Genomic DNA, 26,582 nt, shown 5'->3' with positions numbered 1-26,582 from the left:
TTGGGCAGAATGACATTTGTAGGCTACCCCTGCATATGGTTTCTGGAGAGCAGAGGAGGATCGGATTTCGACTGTACACGACTTGGAGAGGTCTTGGTTTATGTAATCGGGAGTTTGATGAGTATGTAAGTAAATCTTGGACAGCTAGAATGAGGAGACAGGAGTGAACAAACTTAGCAAGGAGCTGCAGTGTTTTCACAGACCAGTGTGACATCAGCACTCCACTCCACACTGAGAAGATAGAACCTGCTTTGGCTGCCTGCTATTAGGACTGGAGAATTATAAGCTGTCAGTGGCACTGTTGTGCCTAGAGGTTTAGGCCAGACCAGCACTCTGACTCTGTTGCCTGTTTGGAAACAACCCCTAGGCACTATTCTGCAGGATTTGGATAGGTTAAGGCTAAGCAATATGGGAAGTAGCTCCTCCCATAGTGCCCCATCCAGAAACAGCCCCTAGCTCCTAACCCCGAGGCACTGATCTGGAAGAAATTGACAGGAAGGCCTGCAGACTAAACATGAAGATAGTTCGCTCCTCATTGCCCTCTGCTTATAGAGTAGCCTACCTAGCCAATCCTCTCAGATCTACATGCCTAAAGAAGGTAGGGGATAGGGGTTGTCTCTTGACGGGGCCTAGGGCTCAGGAGGAGTGATAGGTGTTGTAACTAGAGAACGACCGATATTGTCACACTCTGATCTGTTTCACCTGTCCTTGTGATTGTTTCCACCCCCTCCAGGTGTCACTTATTTTCTCTGGTGTATTTATCCCTGTCTCTGAGCCAGTTCATCTTGTATGTTTTCAAGTCAACCAGCGTGCTTTCCATACTCCTTTTCTATTCTCTTTTTGCTAGTCCTCCCGGTTTTGACCCTTGACAGTTTTCTGGACTCCATTCCCGCCTGCCTGACCATTCTGCTTGCCCTGACCTCGAGCCTGTCTGACCTTCGGTACCTCCTGGACTCTGAACTGGTTTTGACCTTTTGCCTTTACACGACCATTCTTTTGCCTACCCCTGTTTGGATTTAATAAACTTCAAAGACTCTTACCATCTGCCTCCTGTGTATGCATCTGGGTCTCGCCTTGTGCCCTTATAGATATGGATTTTTTTTAGGGCCAATACCAATTTTTGGGGGTCAAGGAGGCCAATGGCCGATATTTTAGGCTGATATTCAATATCATTACATTTGAACATTTTGATGACAATTTTCCAGAGACAGCAGTGTATATTTGTTAATACATACATTTTAAAATCACACAATACATTTGACTTTATTTTTACCAATTTAATTACATAACATTATTTTACTTGAATGGTAAATCTCTTGATAAACTTGGTAAATTAAGATGGCATAGACCTACTCACAATACAGGTGAATGCATATTCAATAGGAGTGTGCATGCATTGAGTTATTGAGCTTGTTTTGACTTATCAGTGGAGTGTAGCTATGGTGCTATTGGTAACAAAATCTATTTGTCTTCCATTTCGGACTTATATTAGCCTACAACTGATTCGAAATGGGCAGTATTTCTGTTGAATGTATTTGAAATACGTATTTTAATTACTTTTAAATATGTTGGAATTGGAATTACACGACTGAACTACACTCTAATGTATTTTCAAAATACAAAATACTTTTCGATAAAAAATGTTTATAGCGGTTCACCCTGCATTTGTATCAGAAGTCTGATACACTATGGTGTGACAACAGAATCTGCTAAATTAACTAAATGTATATGTTTAAATGTTTGTTGAGGGGAAAAAGTACTTGATTCAATTGTGATATGTTGTTGTCTCACCTGCATTCGGAAAGTATTCAGACCCCTTGACTTTTTCCACGTTTTCTTACGTTACAGCCTTATTCTAAAATGGATTCAATAAAACATTTTCCTCATCAATCTTCAAACAATACCCCATAATGACAAAACGAAAACAGGTTTTTAAAAATGTATTTACGTTTATTTTTTTACATAAGTATTCAGTCCCTTTGCTAAGACAAGGAACTTCACTGGACTTAATGCAAACTGGAAACCATATATCCTGAGGCTGCATTTATTGAAGAGGGGGATTTTAACAAAGCAAATTTGAGGAAAAGGCTTTCTAAATTCTATCAGCATATCGACTGTAGCACTCGCGCTGGAAAAACACTGGACCATTGCTTCTTCAACTTTCAGGATGCATACTAGGCCCTCCCCCGCCCTCCTTTCGGCAAATCTGACCACGACTCCATTTTGCTCCTCCCTTCCTATAGGCAGAAACTCAAACAGGAAATACCCGTGCTAAGGACTATTCAACGCTCGTCTGACCAATCGGAATCCACGCTTCAAGATTGCTTTGATCACACAGACTGGGATATGTTCCAGGTAGCTTCGGAGAATAATATTGACGTGTACACTGAGACGGTTACTGATTTTATCAAGAAGTGTATAGGAGATGTTGTACCCACTGTGACAATTAAAACCTACCCTAACCAGAAACCATGGATAGATGGCAGCATTCGTCCTAAACTGAAGCGCGAACCACCGCATTTAACCATGGCAAGGTGACTGGGAATATGGCAGAATACAAACAGAGTGGTCATTCCCTCCGTAAGGCAATCAAAACAGGCAAAACGTCAGTACAGAGAAAGTGGAGTCGCAATTCAACAGCTCAGACACGAGACGTATGTGGCAGGGTCTACAGACAATCACGGACTACAAAAGGAAAACCAGCTACGTCGCAGACACCGACGCCTTGCTCCCAGCTACCAAGGACTGTGGGCTCTCCTTCTCCGTGGCCGACATGAGACATTTAAGACATTTAATACATGTTAACCCTCGCAAGGCTCCCGGCCCAGACGGCATCCCTAGTCATGTCCTCAGAGCATGTGAAAACTAGCTGGCTGGTGTGTTTACAGACATATTCAATCTCTCCCTTTCCCAGTCTGCTGTCCCCACATGCTTCAAGATGGCCACCATTGTCCCTGTACCCAAGAATGTAAAGGTAACGGAACTAAATGACTATCGCCTGGTAGCACTCACTTCTGTCATCATTAAGTGCTTTGAGAGACTAGTCAAGGATCATATCACCTCCACCTTACCTGTCACCCTAGACCCACTCCAATTTGCTTACCGCCCCAATAGGTCCACAGACGATGCAATCGACTGCACACTGCCCTATCCCATCTGGACAAGAGGAATACCTATGTAAGAATGCTGTTAATTGACTATAGCTCAGCATTAAACACCATAGTACCCTCCAAGCTCGAGGCCCTGGGTCTGAACCCTGACCTGTGCAATTGGGTCCTGGACTTCCTGACGGGCCGCCCCCAGGTGGTGAAGGTAGGGAACAACACCTCCACTTCGCGGATCCTCAACACTGGGGCCCCACAAGGGTGCATGCTCAGCCCCCTTCCTGTACTCCCTGTTCACCCATGACTGCGTGGCCATGCACGCCTCCAACTCAATCATCAAGTTTGCAGATGACACAACAGTAGTAGGCTTTATTACCATCAACGATGAGGGCTCTGGTAGTGTGGTGTCAGGAAAATAACCTCACTCAACGTCAACAAAACAAAGGAGATGATCATGGACTTCAGGAAACAGCAGAGGGAGCAGCCCCCAATCCACATCGACAGTGGAGAAGGTGGAAAGTTAAGTTCCTCGGCGTACACATCACGGACAAACTGAAATGGTCCACCCACACAGAGAGTGTAGTGAAGAAGGCACAACAGCGCCTCTTCAATCTCAGGAGGCTGAAGAATTAGATGCACAATAGAGAGCATCCCGTCGGGCTGTATCACCACCTGGTATGGCAACTGCACCGCTCACAACCGCAGGGCTCTCCAGAGGGTGGTGCGGTCTGCACAACGCATCCCCGGGGGCATACTACCTGCCCTCCAGGACACCTACAGCACCTGATGTCACAGGAATGCCAAAAAGATCATTAAGGACAACAACCACCCAAGCCACTGCCTGTTCACACAGTTATCATCCAGAAGGCGAGGTCAGTGCAGGTGCATCAAAGCTGGGACCGAGAGACCGAAGCTGTTTTTCAATCTCAAGGCCATCAGACTGTTAAATAGCCATCACTAGCACAGAGAGGCTGCAGCCTGCAAACAGACTTGAAATCATTGGCCACTAATAAATGGAACACTAGTCACTATAAATAATGTAACTTTAATAATGTTTATATATCTTGCATTACTCATCTCATATGTATATACTCTATTCTATACTGTCTACTGTATCTCAGTCTATGCCGATCTGACATTGCCCGTCCATATATTTATATATTCTTAATTCCTTTACTTAGATGTGTGTGTATTAGGTATTTGTTGAGAAATTGTTAGATATTACTTGTTAGATATTGCTGCACTTTCGGAACTATAAGCACAAGTATTTCGCTACACCCGCAATAACATCTGCTAAACTCGTGTATGTGACAAATCAAATTTGATTTGATTTATTTTAATGAGCTCCGCCCTGAAACAAGGCCAATAATAATACCTAGTGTGCTTTGCAGTTCATTTTGGCATGTTCTGTTGACATATACATTTTGGTAATTTAGGAGACACTCTTATCCAGACTGACTTGCTCAACTGAGGTAGATAAAACAACAACATATGACAGTCATAGCAAGATGTTCGACGAGCAGGTGTCCACATACTTTTGGTCATGTAGTGTATCACTTGGCTCTGTTTACTGCTACAATGAGAACTAGCTCAATGGCGATGACATTTGCTACCAAGCCATAAATGTGCATAATATCTTACAAGGAGAGCAAAGATAGGAAAAACTATGAAACGATGATGCACGTCAATATACGGATACGATTGCGGCTGGTCAGATCAGCAAACCAGTAAATAGCTAACGTTACTCAGCAAGTCAGGTGGCTCGTTGCCGAAAATGGTGCATGTAGCTAGCTAGCCACATTTGCTATTAGCGCCTATCTGATATTTTAGCACCATGTTTATCTAGCCAGCTAGAGAGCAATAGTAAAGACGCATTTTTGTAGGCACTAACTCCGCCATAGTTCGTTGGACAAAGGGTATGAGAAAATGAATGAGTTTTTGTATTTTTTTGTTGTTGATAGGCCTCTGGTAAACACAGGCTTAGATCTTATACGTTTTGTTCTATGAGACCATTTTCATTAGCTAACATCACTTTTTAAAATGATTTTATTAAAATGAAGCATAAAAGGCTTTATAATTCATAAGGTAAATTTAACTGATTGATATTATTTCATAGTACACAACGTATAATATCTCCTAAACCTGTATTAATTTCAGGGTTCTGATCTAGAAGCATGGTTTTGACTGCTCCTACAGTTTTGCATCGGTATTACAGTTTAACTAATGCCCCGGCCCAAAAAGACGATTTCGGTACACGGCCACATAGAGAAGTCAGATTAAAATGTCTTATTAGGAATTTTCTAGTCATTGCCTTTGTGCACAAAACATCCATTGAATTATTCAAATAATTGTCGCTGAGGCCAATTGTTTTTCATCACTCACAGGCGAAGATATTACCATTTTATTTTCGTCTGACATGTTTTTGGATGATGTGTTGACGTCATCGCTTCTCGCGCTACTCTCTGTGCACACTGAGTGCTATTGACGTGATGTTGGTCCATATAAACCGGATGCAACCCGGATATAGACGGTCCATGAATCGGTGTATGCGAACGTGACTAGATTACCTTATTATTACTGAATTAACAAAAATTATTTGATTTTTGTCACTGTCAATTCATCCATTTCTCAATACTCCACCTTTCTTTTGGAGAATGAGCTAGCTTGCTGCTGATTTTCCCAGCTAGACATTCATTTGCATCCGTTCAGACGGTGAGTGGCGGCTGGCATAGCTGCAGTTTTGCTATGCAGAGGGACTATCAGCAAAGCCGTTAGAGATGGGCCAATAGCCGATAGACTAGAAAAGGCCTGCCTCCCGAGTGGCGCAGCGGTCTAAGGCACTGCATCGCAGTGTTAGAGGCGTCACTACTAGAGGTCGACCGATTGTGATTTTTGAACGCCGATACCGATTATTGGCGGACGAAAACAAGCCGATACCGATTAATCGGACGATTTTATTTATTTGTAATAATGACAATTACAACAATACTGAATGAACACTTTTTATTTTAACTTCATATAATACATCAATAAAATCAATTTAGAAGAAAGTAAAAGTGCAATATGTGCCATGTAAAAAAGCTAACGTTTAAGTTCCTTGCTCAGAACATGAGACCATATGAAAGCTGGTGGTTCCTTTTAATAACATGAGTCTTCAATATTCCCAGGTAAGAAGTTCTAGGTTGTAGTTATTATAGGACTATTTCTCTATATACCATTTGTATTTCATATACCTTTGACTATTGGATGTTCTTATAGGCACTATATTATTGCCAGTGTAAGAGTATAGCTTCCGTCCCTCTCCTCGCCCCTATCTGGGCTCGAAGCATCGTTACCCATCGCTCCACAAAAGCCGCAGCCCTTGCAGAGCAAGGGGAACAACTACTTCGAGGTCTCAGAGCGAGTGACGTCACCGATTGAAACGCTATTAGCGCGCACCCCGCTAACTAGCTAGCCATTTCACATCGGTTACACCAGCCTAATCTCGGGAGTTGATAGGCTTGAAGTCATTAATAGCTCAATGCTTGAAGCACAGCGAAGAGCTGCTGGCAAATGCAGGAAAGTGCTGTTTGAATGAATGCTTACGAGCATGCTGCTGCCTTCCACCACTCAATTAAATATCAAATCATAGACTTAATTATAACATAATAACACACAGAAATACGAGCCATAGGTCATTAATATGGTAAAATCTTTCCGTGAAATACGGAACCGTTCCGTGTTTTATCTAACGGGTGGCAACCCTAAGTCTAAATATTGCTGTTACATTGCACAATCTTCAATGTTATGTCACAATTCTTGCAAATTAATTAGTCTTTGTTAGGAAGAAATGGTCTTCACACAGTTCGCAACGAGCCAGGCGGCCCAAACTGCTGCATATACCCTGACTCTGCTTGCACGGAACGCAAGAGAAGTGACACAATTTCCCTAGTTAAAAGAAATTCATGTTAGCAGGCAATATTAACTAAATATGCAGGTTTAAAAATATACACTTGTTTGATGTTTATGGTTAGGCACACATTGGTGTAACGACAGTGCTTTTTTTTGGCGAATGCGCTTGTTAAATCACCCGTTTGGCGAAGTAGGCTGTGATTTGATGAGAAATTAACAGGCACCGCATCAATTATATGCAACGCAGGACAAGCTAGATAAACTAGTAATATCATCAAACGTGTAGTTAACTAGTGATTATGTTAGATTTTTTTTTTATAAGGTAAGTTTAATGCTCGCTAGCAACTTACCTTGGCTTCTTGCTGCACACGCAGTCTCCTCGTGGAGTGCAATGTAATCGGCGGCAATCGGTGTCCAAAAATGCAGATTTACCGATTGTTCTGAACTTGAAATCGGCCCTAATTATTCGGCCATTCCGATTAATAGGTCGACCTCTAGTCACTATAGATCTGGGTTCGATCCCGGCTGTGTCGCAGCCGGCCACAACCGGGAGACCCATGAGGTGGCACATAATTAGCCCAGTGTTGTCCGGTTTAGGGGAGGGTTTGGCCGGCTGGGATGTCCTTGTCAAATCGCGCTTTAGCGACTCTTTGTGGAGGCCTGGCACATGCATGCTGACTTCGGTCTCCAACTGTACGGTGTTTTCTCCGACACATTGGTGCGGCTGGCTTCCGTGTTCAGCGAGCAGTGTGTCAAGAAGCAGTGTGTCAAGAAGCAGTGCGTCTTGGCAGGGTCAAGTTTCGGAGGACGCATGGCTCTCGACCCTCGACTCTCCCAAGTCCATACGGGAGTTGCAGCGATGGGACAAGACTGTAACTACCAATTGGATATCACGAAATTGGGGTAAAAAGTACAAAATAAAGACTAGAAAAGGCCAATATCAGCGGGTATATATCAGCTCAGCTGATTATCAGTCAGTCGTTCTCTAGTTGTAACAGGATTCCCAGTTCCTATTCACATAGACCGAAGATGTGGTTTTAGTTGGAACCTCAGCAGAATGGAATCAGGCACGCAAACTGTCAGTCTGGCACAAGACGTCTCTCAAACACACAGTCCTTTTCAGTAGCTAATAACCATAAAGTTTCACTTCCCCAGCATTCTTGCTTATTTAGTATATTTTCAGTTTTTTAGTAAACCGGAAAGGATGGGTGGTGGATATTAGAGCTGCTTTGGTATGGGTGTACGACATGCTTGTATGGAATTCAATGCTGGAGTCAGTATCCCACAGCTCCTGACAATAGGCCACAATGAAGTGAAAACTGAAGTACTGTCATCTGAGCCCTGATATGATCTTTCGCATTCACTGTCTCTACTTTACTCAGGTCTACTTCCAATGCCACTGCTCCTGTGTGTCTGTGTGCTTATTACCCCTTACACTGTTATCCAGAAAAGGAACAAATGAATCCTGCCTGTAATAATAATGTGCCTCTGTCTCTGTGTTGTACAGGGTAGCGACGGACCACAATGTGGACAACACTACAGCCATCCTGCGTGACTGGCTCGTCAAGGTCCAAAAACTCTACCACTATGTGGAGTGGAGGCCGCAGGAGGAGCCCACGTGAGTTCCTCTCATGTTCACTTTATAAACTGTGTGTGTTTCTGTATCTGTCTGTGTCATTTATTCAGGAGGGAACGCTTTACATTACATTTATAAGTCATTTCTAGATGGTTAATATGTGATTTATAAACTACAAATTAACTGTCTACAAACTACGTATAAACACTTAACATCCTCCTTAAAGACACCTTCATGTAAAGTGTTATGGAGAGGCACCTTAATGTAAAGTGTTACGGAGAGGCACCTTAAAGAATGAATCAGCGGTAGAAACAATAATAAAGCGTCCCCCTGTTTTGGTATACATCTGAGGGATGGGGCTTGAGAAATATAACAACTCAAATTCATAGACAAAGCTATGGATGCAAGGACTGACCATCCATTATATCAACATTATAGTTTTAACCATGTTGTGAGACTATATAGTGTTTGTTTACATTTACTTTGTTTACAAACATTGGAACAAAACAAGTTTATATTTTGGGTTCTGATGGGGTACAAAAATTGAACTAAGCTCATGAGGCCTTTATCAATTAACCTATATTCTTCAAGAATCAATGGGTAAGCCTACATATCATTCATTTATTTATAAGTCCAAAAAGGGATGTAGCAACTGCAGTTTGCCCCTTTAATGTAAAGTGTTACAAAGAGGCACCATAATGTAAAGTGTTACGGAGAGGCACCATAATGTAAAGTGTTACGGAGAGGCACCATAATGTAAAGTGTTACGGAGAGGCACCATAATGTAAAGTGTTACAAAGAGGCACCACAATGTAAAGTGTTACGGAGAGGCACCTTAATGTAAAGTGTTACGGAGAGGCACCTTGCTGTAAATTGTTCCCAGAGAGGATGTACTGAATGTCCTGTTTGTTTATGTTTGTCCCTCAGAGAGTACCAGGATGCAGACAGCCCGAAGCAGTGGACCAACCTCCGCTACGCACACGTGATGAAGCTACGGCAGGCAGCACTGGACTCCGCAAGAGACATGTGGGCAGACTACTTCATGGTACTTCTTTCTCCAGTCTCCATGACGACCCCACCCTCTTTTACAGATAAACTGAGTGCATCCCAAATGGCACCCTATTCCCTACATAGTGTGTAGGGAATAGGGTGCCATTTGGGACGCAGATTGGCCCTGGTCAAAAGCCATGCACTATGTAGGGAATAGGGTGCAATTTGGGATAGTCAAGTCTTTCGCCATGACGACCCGCCCTATTTTACAGAGACGCAGACTTTTCCTTTATAAGAACAATAATCCAATAAGTGTCACGGTTCCGTAAGGCAGGAGGAAAAGGCAGAGTCAAACGCAGGAGACGTAGTCCAGTTGTGCCGTAGAACGGTATATTTATTTCACCGGAAAAAACCACTCGGCGTAACACAAGGGCATAGGGTGTGCCCAGAGACCACCCGGGAACACAGTTAACCCCGAGAAAACAAAGATACGCACGGGGCGCAGCCCGGCAAATATAACATTCCTCTAGCGAGAAGCCGCTTGGGAAAAATGTGCAAAAAACACAATCGTTCACAGACCTGCCCGCTGACGAATAAACAATCCCGCACAAAACACAAACCACAAGGAACAAACTAAATACCCCCCCACTAATTACAGAAACGGAAACGGGTGCGGACTTAAACAGACAAAACACAACGAACACAGAACATAGATCGGTGGCAGCTAGTAGACCGGCGACTACGACCGCCGAGCGCCGCCCGGCCGAGGAGGGGCACCATTTTCTGTGGATACTGTGACAGTACCCCTCCCCTGACGCGCGGCTCCCGCAGCGCGCCGACACCGGCCTCGGGGACGGCCCGGAGGGCGAGGCGCCGGCCGGTCCGGACGGAGACGATGGAACTCCTGGAGCATAGTGGGATCCAAAATGTCCCTCACCGGAACCCAGCACCTCTCCTCTGGACCGTACCCCTCCCAGTCCACGAGGTACTGCAGGCCCCCTACCCGACGCCGGGAGTCCAAGATGGCCCGGACTGTGTACGCCGGGGCCCCCCCGATGTCCAGGGGGGGCGGAGGGACCTCCCGCACCTCAGCGTCCTGTAGTGGACCAGCTACCACCGGCCTGAGGAGAGACACATGAAACGGGTTAATACAGTAGTATGATGGGAGTTGCAACCTATAACACACCTCGTTTATTCTCCTCAGGACTTTGAACGGCCCCACAAATCGCGGACCCAGCTTCCGGCAGGGCAGGCGGAGGGGCAGGTTCCGAGTCGAGAGCCAGACTCTGTCCCCTGGATTATAAACGGGAGCCTCACTGCGGTGGCGGTCAGCGCTCTCTTTCTGTCGACCTATCGCTCGCCTCAGGCATTCCTGGACAGCATTCCAGGTCTCTTGAGAGCGCTGTACCCATTCCTCCACCGCAGGAGCCTCCGTCTGGCTCTGCTGCCAGGGCACCAGGACCGGCTGATAACCTAACACTACCTGGAAAGGTGACAGGTTAGTAGAGGAGTGGCGCTGAGAGTTCTGGGCCATCTCGGCCCATGGCACGAACCTCGCCCACTCCCCTGGCCGGTCCTGGCAATACGACCGCAGGAACCTGCCCACATCCTGGTTAATGCGCTCAACCTGCCCATTACTCTCGGGGTGAAAACCCGAGGTCAGGCTGACCGAGACCCCCAGCCTCTCCATCAATGACCTCCACACCCTGGAAGTAAACTGGGGACCCTGATCAGATACGATGTCTTCGGGCACCCCGTAGTGCCGGAAGACATGGGTGAATAGGGCCTCCGCGGTCTGTAGGGCCGTAGGAAGACCGGGTAATGGGAGCAGACGGCAGGACTTCGAGAACCGATCCACAACAACCAGGATGGTAGTGTTCCCCTGAGATGGCGGGAGATCCGTAAGGAAATCCACCGAGAGGTGAGACCAAGGTTGTTGTGGAACGGGGAGGGGCTGTAATTTCCCCCGAGGCAGGTGCCTAGGAGCCTTGCGCTGGGCGCACACCGAACAGGAAGAGACATAGTGTCTTACATCCTCAGCCAAGGTGGGCCACCAGTACTTTCCTTTCAGGCCTCGCACTGTCCGTTCCACTCCAGGATGACCCGAGGAGGGTAGAGTGTGAGCCCATCGGATCAGGCGATCGCGAACACCAAGCGGAACGAACTTCAGACCCGCGGGACATTGAGGGAGAGTGGGTTCCGCCTGAACCGCCCGCTCGATGTCCGCATCCACCTCCCATACCACCGGTGCCACTAGACAGGACGCCGGGAGTATGGGAGTCGGATCGATGGTCCGCTCCTCGGAGTCGTAGAGACGCAACAGTGCGTCGGCCTTCCGGTTCCGAGACCCCGGAATGTAGGAAAGGGTGAATTGGAACCTCGTAAAGAAAAGTTTATGAATGAAAAAAAATACTATTTGAACCCAAGGCTGTGCCCTATACTGCCTACTCATTCTAACACTGATTCTGGTGGCTGGACTTAGGCTGCCGCTACAATGACATCCATTGTTCAAAGTGTCACTAGAGAGGATTGATGTTGCAGAGTGATTTTTAAAGCTTGAAGTGGATAATGTGTCTCGCTGTTCCCTCTTCCCCCTTCCATCACACACACACACAGTCACACGCTTTTCCACTCTATCCTGTCTAGGTGGTGGACTGTGATAACCTATTGACCAATCCTAATGTACTGTGGAAGCTCATCAAGGAGAACAAGACCATCGTAGCTCCCATGTTAGAGTCCCGTGCAGCCTACTCCAACTTCTGGTGTGGCATGACCTCCCAGGTACGCTACTATTTGTGTGGTGTGTTGTGTGTGTTTGCGCGTGCGGTCGTATCCTCCCAAATACTTTGCGTGCAATCATGCACTAAAGCGTTAGCACAATAACCTTGATTGAAACAGAAGTACTCATCGTATTCCAAACACTTCTCCCTCTACCTCCTCCAGGGTTACTATAAGCGCACCCCGGCCTACATCCCTATGAGAAAGCAGGTGCGTAAAGGATGCTTCGCGGTTCCCATGGTGCACTCCACCTTCCTGATTGACTTGAGGAAGGAGGCGTCACGCCAGCTGGCCTTCCACCCCCCTCACCCAGACTACAGCTGGGCCTTCGATGACATCATTGTCTTCGCCTTCTCCGCTCGCATGGCAGGTACTGTTAATGTGTTCTCTCTCTTTTATCCTGCTTAGTAGCTTTCACATACAGCATGATAATGATTTGATAAACTTTATTGTGTTTGCCCTCTACACTCGCATGGCAGGTAGACCTACTGCTGTTATTCTGTTTTACATGGCAGGTAGGTCTACTGATGTTATTCTGTTTTACATGGCAGGTAGGCCTACTGCTGTTATTCTGTTTTACATGGCAGGTAGGCCTACTGTGGTTATTCTGTTCACATGGCAGCTATGCTTACTGTTGTTATTCTGTTATCATGGCAGCTAGGCCTACTGTTGTTATTCTGTTCACATGGCAGGTAGGTCCTACTGTTGTTGTTCTGTTATCATGGCAGGTAGGCCTACTGTTGTTATTTTGTACACATGGCAGGTAGGCCTACTGTTGTTATTTTGTTCACATGGCAGGTAGGCCTACTGTTGTTATTTTGTTCACATGGCAGGTAGGCCTAACTGTTGTTCACATGGCAGGTAGGCCTACTGTTGTTGTTCTGTTATCATGGCAGGTAGGCCTACTGTTGTTCTGTTATCATGGCAGATAGGTCTACTGTTGTTATTTTGTTGACATGGCAGATAGGTCTACTGTTGTTATTTTGTTGACATGGCAGATAGGTCTACTGTTGTTATTTTCTTTTCACATGGCAGGTATGTCTAATGTGGTTATTCTGTTATCATGGCAGGTAGGCCTACTGTTGTTATTCTGTTCACATGGCAGGTAGGCCTACTGTTGTTATTTTGTTTACATGGCAGGTATGTCTAATGTGGTTATTCTGTTCACATGGCAGGTAGACCTACTGTTGTTATTCTGTTCATATGGCAGGTAGGTCTACTGTTGTTATTTTGTTTACATGGCAGGTATGTCTAATGTGGTTATTTAGGATTGCTGCCTTTTTAGATCTGAGTTTTCCACAACAGTAATAAATAAGATTATATGGACAGGGAGGACCTGATTCTAGATCAGCTCTCCAGCTCCCGAGGTGCTTTGTGAATAAGCTGAGGCTACGACTACGTAATTTTCACCCCTGCCTCACCCCCGTCCCGCCCCTCAGGAAACTTATTTCTCAAATCTAAGGGGTGAATCACTGCGCATGTTTTTTTTGCAAAATTCCTGGGGGTTTAACAGACAGTGGTTAGTTCCCAGAGTCTGTTTTTTCTAATTCCATTCATGGACATAGGGTATGCTTTGTGTAAGATATCTTAATACACTTTTGCATAAATACGTAAGTGTCTAATTTTGAAGGTTGATATTTTGAGGTGTGACACAAAGAACCTAATCTGCAGTGAGACTTGTAGTGTGAATAGGCATAGAAAAGCATAAATGTTTGTAGTAACCTTGTCATTAATAACAAACTTCTCTTCTCCCTCTACACTCTACTCTTCCTCAGATGTGCAGATGTTCCTATGTAACAGAGAGACTTATGGGTATTTCCCCGTGCCACTGCGAGCCCACAACTCCCTGACAGACGAAGCAGACAGCTTCCTGCATTCCTTGTTGGAGGTCAATGGTGAGTGTTATGTCATATTGTCACAGGTCAAAAGGTAGTCGGCTTTAATGGCCATACTAGCATCCGAATGGGCAAAACTGGTTAAAATTACGTCTTTTTGACATCTCACTGGGTTACCACTTAGGATGGATGCTCAATACATTGCTTAATTCTAAGTAGTAGGCCAGTGTGGATATCGGAACACAGCTGGAAGTTGGAGCTTTTCGTTCTTCTCTAACTAATGTTATTGGTCAGCATGTGAGAGTTCTTTATCATTCCTATCATTTTTCTCCTTTCTCACGTCAGTGCGGAACCCTCATGTGCTGCCCTCGGAGTACATCCCGGCCCCCGTAAAGATACAAGATAAACTGGGCATTGATGAGGTGGGATATGAGCCAGCTCAGAATATGGTTGCTGTTCCTTATTGACCCCGAGCCCCTATGCCCACAATGTCAAACTCTTTCTATGGAGGCTGAGTGTCTGCAGGTTTTCACTCCTCCCTTCTACTTGATTGATCAATTAAGGTCACTGATTAGTTAGGAAATCCCCTCACGTGGTTGTCTCGGTCTTAATTGGACACAATTGAAATGAAATTACAAAAAACAACAGACACTCGGTCAATCTATGGAATGAGTTTGTTAGCCCTGCCCTAGGCACTCCTGAAGATGTGTAAGGATCTAATGGGTTTAAGCAATAAGGCAATTGCTTCACTATGTCTTCTGGTAGGCTCGGTTGAATTGTCACCACATTTCATACACCTATCCAATTGTTTCCGAGTGTCTAAGGGTAGCTGTTGTTTTGGAATTTATCACTAGAATTCAAAATGTCTCTTTTGTACCCTTCAGCTCTAAATGCCTCCCTCTGTGGGTGTCATGTGGTATTGCATGTGTTGACTCACTACTGTACAGTAAGGTATTGCGTGTGTGCAGGTGTTCATGATCAACCTAAAAAAACGGACCGACCGGCGGGATCGCATGCTGAGGACTCTGTACGAGCAAGAGATTGCCTGCAAGGTCATTCAAGCGGTAGACGGCAAGTAAGTTGACCTCTTTTTGAAGGCACTCTTCTATCTGCACATCATATACTTCTTGTACCATTAAAGGTAGACTCAGTGATGGGACATCGTCACACACAGCAGAAGTTTCCCCACTGTTTATGATGTCATATCGCTAAGTCTTCAAGCGCTCAAAATGACCCCGTTATCTCTCTCTCCATTTCTATTTGTGTGTCTCTCTTTGTCTCTGTCTCTTTCTCCCTCACCCCTCTCTCTCCTGCCCCTCCCTCTCTCCCCCTCAGAGCGATGAACATCAGTGAGATAAATACCCTGGGGATCCACATGCTACCAGGCTACAGTGACCCGTACCACGGTAGGCCCCTCACCAAGGGAGAGCTGGGCTGCTTCCTCTCACACTACAACATCTGGAAAGAGGTGAGCCCTGCAGCTGCAGGCCCGGGTAGTGTTCAGTAGGGAGAACATTTTTAGAAACTGTGAAACAGGGGAGGTAGTACCTGAACTTGTCCAATAAGAACACAGATTTTAATTATTTGTTTTAAATTTTGCTAGTGTTCTCTCCGAATGAATACATTAGGGTTGGGCTCAATTCATCATATTATTGAGAATGCTCCAAATTCCAAATCAATTCTTGAACTGAATTTGAATTGAAGTAGTAAACTGGATACAAAATTGCAATTCAAATTTGAATTAAAGTAAATAGAATTTAATTCAATGAAATTCAAATGCCTCTTCTATTCTACAGTACATCTTCCACATAAAACATCAAACATGCAGGATAAACTCTTAAAATGAATAGTCAATGAAAACAAAACCTGCATGCGAATAACATTGAAAAATAACATTGACCTGTATGTGAATAAGTTATTATATTTCATGAATCACTGAAACTTTGTTCAATTTGGGGAAAATACAACATTTCCTAGAAAGTATTAGTTTAACCCTCAAGTTGACCCTGAGGCTTTCAAAAAGAAGCCAAAGAAATAAAATGGTTGGTGGAAATATAATTGGCTATTCTAGTGATATAGTCTTTGGTATCTGGAAGTGTGACCTGTCGGAATCAGTGAAACTCTCATGTTCTATGACTGAGTGGTATATCTTTGAATTAAATTATACTTCCCTCAAATTCAACATGCTGTTGGGTGTGGCCTATTCAATTCGAATTTCAACTCCTGAGTTGACTAGGAGTCCATTCTGAATTGAGCCCAACCCTGGAACACACCTCTGGCTGTCACTCTCAGGTATAGATGGTGTACAGAAGTTTCTTTGCGTCCTCTGAATGTGAGGGTCACTGTTTTATCTGTGTGTTCAGATCGCAGAGCGGGGTCTAAAGAGTTCCCTGGTGATCGAGGACGATCTGCGTTTCGAGGTCTTCTTCAAGCGACGCCTGATGAACCTGATGAGTGAAGTGGAGAGCCAGGGGCTAGACTGGGACCTGATGTAAGTGTTTCATACACTGTTCCACTAGCCTGCTCCACTCAGAGATACATTAAATAACTGTTGTGTTCTGATGACTGAAGTGGAGAGCCAGGGTCTAGACTGGGACCTGATGTAAGTGTTCCATAGACTGTATATCATCCACTATACACACAGGATATCCTCTATTCTAGGTCAGTGATTTTCAACCTCTGGTCCGCGGACAGGCATTGGTCCCTGGGATGTCGCTGGCTGATCCCTCAGACATATGATACAGTATTTGGTTAGTTCTTAAGTGTTAATTGTAATGTTAGCAGTCCTTTTAAGAGTTAAGAACCCCCGTTCTAGCTTGCTGACTCCGCACTTACTGTCTACCCTTCCCATGTGGTGTAAACGTCAACTTTCTCTTCTCCAACTGTTCCTCCCAGTTATATCGGCAGGAAGAGGATGCAGGTGGACCGCCCTGAGAAGTCCGTGCCCAATATACACAACCTGGTGGAGGCCGACTACTCCTATTGGACGCTGGGCTATATGATGTCATTACAAGGAGCCCAGAAGCTGCTGAGGGCAGAGCCGTTGAAGAGGATATTACCCGTAGATGAGTTCCTCCCTGTCATGTTCAATAAACACCCTGTGTAAGTTTACCTCTCTCTGTCGCACGCTTTCTCTCTTTGTCTTTCTGTTGCCTGTCTCTCCGGGTAAATCTCAAAAGTATTTTCCTAGATTCCTTGAATCCTCTCTTCTCACCTCCTTTTCAAAGTGTCTGCAGGAAATTAAGGGAGCATGAGAGGAGAAAGATATTCTCTTCTCGAAGCTCCCCTTCACGGTTTAAGGAGGCAAGACAAAAGGAATCAAGGAAAAGACTTGAGATTCACCCCTTTTCACCTATTCCTTTTTTCAATGTATCCCGTGACATCTTTATCTCCTCTCTCTTTACCTCTCTCTCCAGCTCGGACTACATGGAGCACTTTGAGGAGCGGGACCTAAAGGCCTTCTCGGCCGAGCCCCTGCTAGTGTTCCCCACTCACTACACAGGAGACCCGGGCTACATCAGCGACACAGAGACCTCCGTGGTGTGGGACAACGAGAAGGTGCGTACGGACTGGGACCGGGCCCGCTCGGGGAAGACCCAGGAGCAGGCGGAGATCAGCAGCGAGGCCCAGAACTCTGACGTACTCCAGTCACCTCTGGACAGCACAGCCACACGGGACGAACTATGAGAGGAGAAGGGGTGGAGAGGAAGGGGATGGGATTGGCGATGGAGAGATATGCTGAAGATTAAGAACCATCGTGAGTGATGTGAACCACCAAGGGTTTTTTTGTGTCGTTATTTTACGTTTTAGCCCCCTTTCTTTGCATCATTGCAGCAACATGACGTATAGTATGTAGGGGCCTGTTTTTGTTTCCTTTTTTAACCAAAGATTACAAGTTAAAGGGATTAGTTGCATTCTTTTGGAAAAAAATTATTCCATTTCCTTTTTCATTTCAGAAATATGTTGGACTCACCTTTTTCTTGTTGCTGCATTTACAAGACCCAAATACAGGTTGGGATCTGTATGTCAACAGTGATCTGGTTGGGCTGTCTATTACATTTCAGTGATGTGATTGGCCTGTGAACTGGAACTTTGTTTCTGATTGGTCACTACCATGCCTCAAGTGCCTTATAGCCTAGTTCATCATGCCAAATCTCACAACTGACCAGAGACCTTGTCACCTCTAGAATGAATAATTCATTTATTAATTGTTAATTAATTAATGTGTGTGCATGTACTATAACAGTTAACTGTAGCAGTCTTTCTGAAAGGACTGGAAAAGACAAGCATCTGCATGCTTTTTGGAGATGGCTTTAAGAGGACCTTTTTCATTTGTTCATTTGTAAAACTATAGCTAGACCTAACATCTATTGCATCGATTAGAGATGTATGCTTGAAAGTTGTGTGTGCTGCTTCGCAAACGAGTCCCATAGTTTTACGAAAACCTCACCATGGAGCTCAAAGTCCTATCATATGACAAATGAGATTAATACCAAAACAGTAGTAATTAAAAAGCAACATCTCCCCGAAGGAATGACTTGGCTACCCGCCCTCCCTATCAGACCCTAACCATTGAGCTACAGTAGTGCTCTTTTATAGCTGTGGAGTACATCTTCTTAAAAACCAACAGCTCCCAATGTTAATAACTATGGGTAGAATCCTAACTTCCACTTATGTCAAATCTTCCTCATCTGTTAATTGACATCAGTGCATCACTATAAGTAAAAATTTGACTTATGTGGAAGTTAGGATTCACCCCTATCCGCCTTCCCTGTCAGTCCATGGCCATTGAGTTACAGTAGAGCTGTTTATAGCAGTGGAGTACTCCTTTCCCCCACTTGCCACCTCTGGTCTGTTTCCAGGCTAATGGCTTGTCGCCTTCACACAGAGGGTCACAGGCGGGAGCGACCGCAGTAGGCGCCTCACACTTTTGTGGTCGAGGAGGAGCCATGTGATTCCTCCCAGCCACATCCAAACTTGGTCGGTCGGCCTGCGTCTCCACCTCTCTCTCAGAATTAAGATAGAAAGTGGAAAGCAGAAACACTTTGGACCTGTAGTATAGCAGTTAAATAGAAGCCTGTGTTTAACAGATAAGAGACAGAACTTGGATGGATGGTCATGCTTTTCATCTTTTAGTTATTTATTGCTGGCCTGTCAGAAGAGGTGTCCGTCTAGAACAGGGGTGGGCAACTCCAGTCCTCGGGGGGCCTGATTGGTGTCACACTCTTTCTCCATTCCTAGCAAACACAGCTGATTAATCAAATTGCATTCTAAACTGATTAGGTGATTATTGGAGTCAGGTGTGTTAGCTGGGGCAAAACTGACACCAATCAGCACCTCGAGGACTGGAATTGCCTAGGGCATGGTTTCCCAAACTTGGCTCTGGGGCCCCCCCTGGGTGCACATTTTGGTTTTTGCCCTACCACTAAACAGCACATTCAAATAATCAAAGCTTGATGATGAGTTGATTATTTGAATCAGCTGCAAAAAACAAAACGTGCACCCAGGGGGGTCCCCAGGAACAAGTTTGGAAAACCCTGGTCTAGGGCACTTGTCAAATTCATTCCACGGAGGGCCAAGTGTCTGTGGGTTTTCGCTCCTCCATTGTACTTGATTGATGAATTAAGGTCACTGATTAGTAAGGAACTCCCGTCACCTGGTTGTCTAGGTCTTAATTGAAAGGAAGGGGAAAAAAACAGCAGACACTAGACCCTCCATGGAATGAGTTTGACACCCCTTGTCTGGGGACCTCCCAAGGTGTTGGTTCTAGCTGTAGCCCTACCTTCCAAGGCATTGGTTCTAGCTGTTAGGTGGGAGATATTAAGATTCAGTTGAGATTCACTCATAGTAGTCTGAGATGTCTGTCATAACAGCATTTTTGTAACTTCATACCAAATAATAAAATATTTTGTTAAAAAAAGATAATTATGGTCTCTTTTCCTCCAGATTGTCAAATTAGAAATTTCTCCATTTTACTTTGAGATTGATATGTCATGACCAAATTGGCTAGATGTTGCACCACTGAAACCTTATCAAAGTTCTGTCTGTCTGTGATTATAGGGTTGTTGGGTGTCAAATTGCCATCCCCTTCATATTCTGTGCAACATTTGCAGAGTTCCTTTTTACATGTGCCATAACTCCTCAGTGAACAAACTAACACAGAATAAAAAATAACTACGGCATCTCCATGCTTTCTACTTACCAACAAGTTACTAAAAATGGAAGCCTACAGTCAGGGAATTCTGCTAAATGGGAATAAGACCTAGGCTAGGTCTACTCTGTGTCATGTGTGCTCTATAAACCAGCTCTTTTGCTCCCAGTGTGATGGCCCGCGAAAATTGAACCTTGATAGGCATTGTGCCCCAAAACTGTAATTTAAGTGGTTTATAAATCAAACATAAAAAAATGCCCTTGCGTAACGGTCACACCGCCTGCTGTAATTTTTATATCCCTCAGAAAAACAATTATAACCAGGGTTGAGTTGACGCCAATAATGTTGCGACATAGGAATGCGGTAGGACAAGATGCTTAGCGGAACAAGACTAAGTAGGGACGGAAAACCCTAGTTGATAGACCTGAAAAGATGGCTCTATGACACAGTTTTACTTCTCAAAGAGATTGAGGAAATCAGTCGGAGGATATGAGACAACCGATAACGACTGAGTGGACTCTGGGCTAGGCTACAGGGATGCGCAAAGGACACTGCCTATTCAAACGGACAATTACACACCTCTGTGGGAAATTTATAGATTTTTTTGAAGGTTTTTTGTTCTACATTGCATGAAATGGAAGTAATGTTTTTGATTTTAGTCAATATAGCCTACCACATTTTGTGCTAGGCTATTTGAATGCGTGTTAGCTTAATACTTTTGTGTTGCGTGCCTACATGGAGTCAGACAGCTAGAAATGTCTTTGTTGGAGTTGAATATACACCTGCGCCAGCGGCGTGGTGTAAAACATACGCCTACTGAACAGGGAGAGAATGGTTCTCATTTACCGGGAATGAACACCACATTTATCCCGTGTCAAAACGGTAGTGGTATTCGTAGGATTAAATACTACGATATAACATGGACAGTGTCAAGACTCCGCACAGTGGCAGAATGTCTGAGACAACTAAGGCTGCTTTTTGAGGACTGTTGCGGTAAGTCAATGGAACATATTTACGACTTTCACACACATGGTTTTATTTTGTAGGTCTAACGATTTACAGACAAGACGAATAGGCCTATGACTATGCAGTTCTGTCATGTTATCTGAAGATTTTCGCGTCTGCAAAGGCATACCACACATGTCCAAGCATGAATTTGGCTAAACCAAAGGACTGTCTGGGAGACGTTCATGTGCGCTCTGAGTCTGACACTAAGCTTTGTTAATGTCCTTGTCGAAACTCGGAAATGTCAGACCTGCTAACTTTTTGTAGTTATACACATCCCGCGTTCAACTAGCAAGTCCGAAATCTCAGTTTCCTTGTTCCAACTAGCACCTGAACGCGGCATAATGCCCTGTTGGCTACACATCGTGACGTGTTTCATTACGCCGTACGCCATCTTCACGCAGTCTTGCGCAATGATCTGTAGATTGCTAATAGGCTACACCTTTACACCAAACCAATACGTTTTCCCGACAACTTTCGCATCTTTCCAACTGTTTTTTATATAGGCCAACGTTTTTTACCAGAGAAGTTGGTTGGCCCTATTTGATGTCACGAGGGTTGATAAATTGCTAGATGTTCATATATAAAGCCATTTTACATAAAGTTCCACTGTACCTAACATCATACAAACTTAAGACATACGAGTTACCACACCCAGTATCAGGGATGGCTAACTCTGGAAATTAACTTGGTCTCTTCTAGGTAGCCTAAATCAACTTTGTTCCACAAATAAGGTGCAAGAAAACTATCTTCAAAATGTGAAATAAATGTAGGACAATTCAGAAAGCGGATTTGAGGACCTTAATTGCTGAACAATGTGTTGTTTTTTTATGGCTTTTTCTTTCTGCTTGCATTTTTGTATTTATATTGATGTGTATTTTCAGTAATTTATGTAAATCAGGGCTCATCTGTAAAAGAGACCTTGACTCCCTGATAAAATAAAAGTTAAAAAGCCTATACTTTTATTTCCTGCCAACCAGACCTAGTCATGATTGCGGTAAAGTTCTGCCTATGGCTTCATTGTCTACGTCAGATAGCGCTTCGGATTCCGCCGGCGAAGGGTAATGGGATAGATCTAAAGTAGTCAGTGGTGGATAAAGTACCCAATCGTCATACTTGAGTAAAAGTAAAGATACCTTAAATAGAAAATGACACAAGTGAAAGTCAACCAGTAAAATACTACTTGAGTAAAAGTCTAAAAGTATTTGGTTTTAAATATACTTAAGTATCAAAAGTACAAAAGTGCAATTTCAAATTGAGTTGAAAAAGTTGTCAACTATAAATATTAAAGTACAGATACCGTAAAAGACTACTTAAGTAGTACTTTAAAGTATTTTTACTTAAGTACTTTACACCACTGAAAGTAGTCTGGTTACTTTTGCAATCAGTGGAGGCTGTTGATTGGAGGACGGCTCATAGCCTAATAATGTCTGGAATTTAATGGTATCAAACAAACTACCATTAAATTCCAGACATTATTAGGCTATGAGCCGTTAAATTCCAGCCATTATTAGGCTATGAGCCGTCCTCCCATCAACAGCCTCCACTGGCTGCCATAACATTAAAAAATATTACACTTATGTGACATCGTCTGCTGAACCCCATTTCTGCCTCAAACCTGTCTTAGTTAATCTAAGCTAAAATAATAAATATGTCAGTGAGGGAGTCTTGGTCGCCCCATTTTACATCTAGCTAAGGATTATTGTGCTTCAATGAGCAGTAGTGCATGGGCTACTAGAATGAGAACCATAGGTGTTTTTGCAGAACATGGCATATGCTCTGTTTGCCATTAATTCATGCCCTTGTACCTTCCTTGTTATTATTTGCGATTCTGAAACAAGGAATTGTAACGGATCTGATTTAAATGGAGTCCACAAAGGTTCTTACTGTGTGGTAGGCTAATTGATTGTCAGCCTCAGTACAGTCTGCAGTGTATTTCTCAACCTTTTATATTGCTTTTGTCGGTAAGCATGTAAAGAACATAATTTCATTCAATCACATGAAGGACAAAACACTCAATGTACAGAAAATTATTAATGCATTTGATTGAAGCAATTGAAGCAATTGAAGCAACTCGCGGATCGTCAACTATTTCAGCACCGTTTTGCGCTATTAAAGCATAGGGTCTTGATAAATCATTCGTCAGATTTTTATTTTCACCGAATCGTCGTTTGGATATTGTTTAGGCCAGTGGTTCGCAAACTGTGGGGTCGGCAGGGGGGGGGGGGGGGTGCGGGGGTCCGGCTTTAGGAACTCAGTCCGGCTTTCAATTTACTCTTGAAAGCTGTAATCGTAAAATGGACAAGGCAATTTCGAAATTGGGTAGTGCATAATCAGTTTCCCTCTTGTCATTGCATACCCTAGACAGCTATTTATAACTTGTCAGAAATGTCCAGATTAACTAGACCATGTCAGTTATTTTTTTATTTAGGATTTTTAGCACATAGATATTATATATATTTTTTTGTCACTCAAATATCACATGAATACACATTAGACATGACGAAATGTATAGAATTGCAAGAAATGTTGCTTTAAAACTGCAACATTTTCTTTGCACCCCATGACAAAATGTGGAGAATAATAGGAAATAAGCTTTTAACCTTAAAAATTCTCTCCACCAACAAGAAGGGTGTGAACAGTTTGTGCCCATAGAAATAGATGTTGCACGTGGAGGGGGTGCGGGATGTTCACGAATGCTGGAAGGGGTGCCCCGAGTGAAAAAGTTTGGGAACCCCTGGGTTAGGCTACAATTAGGCTGTGGAAATGTTAGCTAAATGGAGGCGTGCTGCTCAGGATCATCTTGTCTAGGTGGGTCATTTATTAGCTGTGATCAGATTTTTTTGCCAGCATGTTATGTCGGCTACCTTAACAAGTGGATTATTTTTGCTCTTCAGTCACTTAGCCCAGGCCTATAGCCAGCCTACTGCAGGCCAAAAGCCTGTGACTTGTCGTAATCAATCAATATGATTTTGTTTAACTGAATCTCCGTCTGTAGCCTATATTTAGTTAATTCTCTAGCTGACCAAATAAGTGGAGGTGGTATAGCTAATCTATTTGTTTGTTCATCTATCACTGATCAGAAACATTTAGCATGCAATAATGTAGTTTAAATCAAGTGTAGACCTATTATTTTGCTCGATCACGTATAGGCCCACGGAGGTTGTTAAATATGAACATGAGACTCAAATGTTTTTGAAAATATAGATTACTATTATTTTGTATCGGTATAATGATTAAGACACTCAATGTAAGAGCCGACGCCTGCTCCCTGACAAAGCAGAGTGCGGGTATAAAAAGAGATGAAACGGGGATCAAAAAACCACGGGCTTGCATTGGGCTCTGTTTGAAAATATCACTTTTTTTAATGACATCGGTTACACATGTTGAAAAATATTGTTTGTATTTTATTCTGATTTATTTCATTATATCCTTAGCCTACTATAAAATATAAACAGTGTACAAAACATTAGGAATACCTGCTCTTTCCATGACATAGACGGACCAGGTGAATCCAAGTTAAAGCTATGTTCCTTAATTGATGCCACCTGTTAAATCCACTTCAATCGGTGTAGATGAAGGGGAAGAGACAGGTTAAAGAATGATTTTTATTCCTGAGACATCGATTATGTATGTATTGTATTGTATTGTATTCTATTCAGAGGTTGAATGGCCAAGACAAAATATTCAGAAATTGCTTTCTCCATTTCCCGGTTGATAAAATTCTAATAGTTTGCCAAATTTTTGTTTGTGTCAAAACAAGCAAGTATAGTGTAGATAATCATTGTACCAACCCGCAGAGCCGACCAGTCATTCAATGCACCTGTTTTGAGCCCCACCAAAATAGCTAAAAATAATCATAATAAATAAACTTTTGGGGGGGGGTTCCTGTTTTGCATGTTATTTTGACATTAATATGTGTCACATATCATTTTGCAAACAATGTGAAAAATATTGAGTTAATAAAGCCGCATAAACTTTTTGCTTTCTTGAGTAAGTATTCTCCAAAATGCAGGTGTTTCAGCCTAGCTCAGTGCTTTCACTGTTGTAGCGCAGTTAATGTGAAGCACGGTTGGGATGGGTCTTTCAAATGGATAATGATCCCAAGCATACTTCCAAAGTTGTGACAAAATGGCTTAAGGACATCAAAGTCAAGGTATTGGAGTGGCCATCACAAATCCCTGACCTCAATCCCATAGACAATTTGTGGGCAGAACTGAAAAAGTGTGTGTGAGCAAGAAGGCCTACAAACCTGATTCAGTTACACCAGCTCTGTCACGAGGAATGGGCCAAAATTCACCCAACTTATTGTGGGAAGCTTGTTGAAGGCTACCCAAGATGTTTGACCCAAGTTAAACAATTTAAAGGCAATGCTACCAAATATTTAGTGCATGTAAACTTCTGACCCATTGGGAATGTGATGAAAGAAATAAAATATGAAATAAATAATTCTCTCTACTATTATTCTGACATTTCACATTCTTAAAATAAAATGGTGATCCTAACTGACCTAAAACAGGGCATTTTTACTAGGATTAAATGTCAGGAATTGTGAAAAACTGAGTTTATATGTATTTTGGTAAGGTGTATGTAAACTTCTGACTTCAACTGTATATCTTCCAATGGTGCGACTGCTGTCGGCATCCAAAGAGTATCCAACTTGAATAAACGCTTCGAGGTAAGGATGACAGTAGTGGTGTAATCTACAGCGATACAGATATAACTTATTATTGATATGGGCGGCAGCGTAGCCTAGTGGTTAGAGCGCTGGACTAGTAACCGAAAGGTTGCAAGATCAAATCCCAGAGCTGACAAAGTACAAATCTGTTGTTCTGCCCCTGAACAAGGCAGTTAACCCACTGTTCCTAGGCCATAATTGAAAATAAGAATTTGTTCTTAACTGACTTGCCTAGTTAAATAAAGGTTAAAAAACATGTTTTTGAAACCGGTGGACAGCCAGTGAAATATGTGCTCTTGCAAAAGCTGCATAGTGCGGATCCAAGCCTATGGAATAAAAGTGGGGCTTTCTAATTCATGCCCATATTTTTATTTATTTTTTAATCCATAGGCCTAATGGACACATGCTCAAACTTGCACACTTTTGATAAACTTAAAGGGGCAATCTGTAGTTACGACATCCATTTTTGGACTTATAAATTATATATACAGTACCAGTCAAAAGTTTGGACACACCGACTCATTCAAGGGTTTTTCTCTATTTTTACTATTTTCTACATTGTATAATAATAGTG

General features: G+C 43.4%; 2 protein-coding genes across 4 annotated transcripts in view; both read left to right on the top strand.

The window, feature by feature from the left end:
* Window positions 1-19,186, top strand: part of LOC115196133 (procollagen galactosyltransferase 1) — a 36,208-nt gene extending 17,022 nt beyond the window's left edge. Inside the window, exons 2-13 of one of the 2 annotated variants that reach the window (XR_003878804.1) lie at window positions 8,503-8,613; window positions 9,499-9,616; window positions 12,208-12,342; window positions 12,505-12,709; window positions 14,115-14,234; window positions 14,520-14,596; window positions 15,143-15,249; window positions 15,510-15,642; window positions 16,538-16,665; window positions 16,836-16,924; window positions 17,070-17,276; window positions 17,591-17,732. Coding sequence is in view for 1 of the 2 variants with exons in the window: in XM_029756733.1 (XP_029612593.1) it covers window positions 8,503-8,613; window positions 9,499-9,616; window positions 12,208-12,342; window positions 12,505-12,709; window positions 14,115-14,234; window positions 14,520-14,596; window positions 15,143-15,249; window positions 15,510-15,642; window positions 16,538-16,665; window positions 17,070-17,276; window positions 17,591-17,861 (1,612 nt within the window). In the remaining variant the exon portion in view is untranslated. Of the gene's footprint in view, window positions 1-8,502; window positions 8,614-9,498; window positions 9,617-12,207; window positions 12,343-12,504; window positions 12,710-14,114; window positions 14,235-14,519; window positions 14,597-15,142; window positions 15,250-15,509; window positions 15,643-16,537; window positions 16,666-16,835; window positions 16,925-17,069; window positions 17,277-17,590 lie in introns of both variants that reach the window. The other variant, XM_029756733.1, reaches the window with a different exon arrangement.
* Window positions 19,187-20,588: 1,402 nt separating this feature from the next.
* LOC115196117 (GEM-interacting protein) overlaps window positions 20,589-26,582 on the top strand; it is a 43,571-nt gene continuing 37,577 nt past the window's right edge. Inside the window, exon 1 of one of the 2 annotated variants that reach the window (XM_029756704.1) lies at window positions 20,589-21,318. In XM_029756704.1, the coding sequence (XP_029612564.1) occupies window positions 21,081-21,318 (238 nt within the window). In that variant the 5' untranslated portion in view covers window positions 20,589-21,080. The remainder of the gene's footprint in view (window positions 21,319-26,582) is intronic. The other variant, XM_029756721.1, reaches the window with a different exon arrangement.

Source organism: Salmo trutta, chromosome 1 (assembly GCF_901001165.1).
Source record: "Salmo trutta chromosome 1, fSalTru1.1, whole genome shotgun sequence".
NCBI classification, from domain to species: Eukaryota; Metazoa; Chordata; class Actinopteri; order Salmoniformes; family Salmonidae; genus Salmo; species Salmo trutta.
This window is presented reverse-complemented; position numbering and strand designations above follow the sequence as displayed.